Below are 2,038 nucleotides of genomic sequence, written 5' to 3'. Positions count from 1 at the left end.
AAGTGCATCATCTGAGTTCCTATCTTGTTTACCAGACTTAGCTTGAAGAACTCTTGGATACTTACTCTAAGTCAACCCATCTTCTCAGGAGAGAAATTTGTCACTATTGAACACATTCAAAAGAACACATATGGGGCCCCAAAGGAATTTCCAGAAAAGAAATACAGAAAATGTTGGTTTTATAGAGCACTAGAGGAAAAACCAAAACCAGCCTCCTCAGACAAAGATTTTGAAAATACATCCTTTGTTTGCCTGTGTCCTTTCTAGTGTTGTTTGTTAATAGTGTTGTTTATATATTGGGCTGTGGAAAACCTGCCTCTAAGAATAAATAAAAATGGAGTCTCTTCTGCTTATTCATAATACCATCCTAATTTTGACAGAAAATTATTCTCCATTCTTCATTATTTAATCTGAGGAGACACTCTGGAGATAGGCCTTTGAGTATAGCTTAAGTGAATAAAGAAGGTTGTTTAGGCCCAAGAAAAGATACTGAGTAGCTAAAGCAGTAAGCAGAGATCAACTCTTACAATGTATTCATTGTTACCATATCCAAAGAGAAGGCTAAAGTAGCCAGGAGATGGAGAGGAATGGGCTTCTAAGGGGAATGAGGTTTCTTTCATGGCCTAAGAAAGGGTTATGGGGCAGATTTTCTTTTCCATACCAACTTATTAGGGACTTTATATAAGTGATGATCAAATAAATGAATGTCTCTTACTTGTAGGATGGACAACTCCCTCCTGGAAACACTATGTTCTCCTGCAACACCAGCACTTCTGGTCATTCTACATTCCTCCTCACTGACTTTCCAGGCCTGGAAGCCTCTCATCATTGGGTTTCCATCCCCATCAACCTCATCTGTGTGGTTTCCATCCTGGGTAACAGTTTCATCCTTCTCCTGATCCGCACAGATCCATCCTTACATGAACCCATGTACATCTTCCTATCCATGTTGGCAGCCTCTGATCTGGGACTTTGTGCCTCTACCTTCCCCACCATGATGTGGCTCTTCTGGCTGGGTGCTCGTGAGCTGCCGTTTGATCTCTGTGCAGCACAAATGTTCTTCATCCATGCCTTCACCTATGTGGAATCTGGTGTGCTGCTGGCCATGGCCTTTGATCGTTTTGTTGCCATCCGGGAACCTCTGCATTATGCCACAATTCTGACCCACTCAACCATGGCCAGAGTGGGGGCTGCCATCCTGGTGAGGGCTGTCCTGCTCAACCTCCCAGGACCCATCCTCCTGTGGCGTCTGCTTTTTCCCCAGATCAGTGTACTTTCTCATTGTTACTGCCTACACTGTGACCTTGTGGGATTGGCCTGCTCAGACACCCAGATCAACAGCTTGGTTGGCCTGGTCTCCATCCTCTTGTCACTGGGCCTTGACTCCTTCCTCATCATGCTCTCATATGCCCTGATCCTACGAACAGTGCTGGGCATTGCATCACCTGGGGAAAGGCTCAAGGCACTCAACACATGTGTCTCACACCTCTGCATTGTTCTCATCTTTTATTTGCCCAAACTGGGGTTATCTGTGCTGCACAGAGTAGAGAAGCACAGCTATCCTGCTCTGGCAGTACTCATGGCCAACCTGCACTTCTTGGTCCCACCCTTCATGAACCCCATTGTTTACTGCATCAAGTCTAAGCAGATACGTCAGGGCCTCCTAAAGCGCTTCCAGCAGAAAAGGGTTGATATCTCCCAGAAGAACAGAAGGACCCAGAAACACAAGACCTCTGTGGGGAAACCTGGGTCTTTGGGTGGGGGAGAATTAGTGGTGGAGAGTTAATTTTTGAGGTCTGAATGATTCAGCTTCCATGGTTGAGCCCTTTGTGGGGGCACAATCAGCTTATATAATTATAATTTTGGGGGACTTGAGACCACTGAAAAGTATATTTAAGTATTACCTTGTTAGTCCTCTCATTGTTGTGATTAGAGCTATACTATTTCAGACTCATACTGTGACATCTCCTTTCCTAGGGGACCTAGCCACAGCACCTGAGAGAATGTGTATGCATACCCATTTGTGCAGGCACCTCTC

The 2,038-nt window shown here is 45.0% G+C and overlaps 1 protein-coding gene across 1 annotated transcript; it reads left to right on the top strand.

Annotated features, from left to right (window-relative positions):
* The first annotated feature begins 748 nt into the window (after positions 1 to 748).
* LOC111159330 (olfactory receptor 51G2-like) lies at positions 749 to 1,786 on the top strand. Its single transcript, XM_022521732.1, has one exon. The coding sequence runs from the start codon at positions 749 to 751 to the stop codon at positions 1,784 to 1,786; it is 1,038 nt and encodes a 345-aa protein (XP_022377440.1).
* Positions 1,787 to 2,038: the final 252 nt, after the last annotated feature.

This window comes from Enhydra lutris, unplaced genomic scaffold (assembly GCF_002288905.1).
Source record: "Enhydra lutris kenyoni isolate GAN:26980312 unplaced genomic scaffold, ASM228890v2 scaffoldscaffold68, whole genome shotgun sequence".
Lineage (NCBI taxonomy): Eukaryota > Metazoa > Chordata > Mammalia > Carnivora > Mustelidae > Enhydra > Enhydra lutris.
The sequence above is the reverse complement of the archived record's forward strand: the minus strand, read 5'-3'. Positions and strand labels throughout refer to the sequence as shown.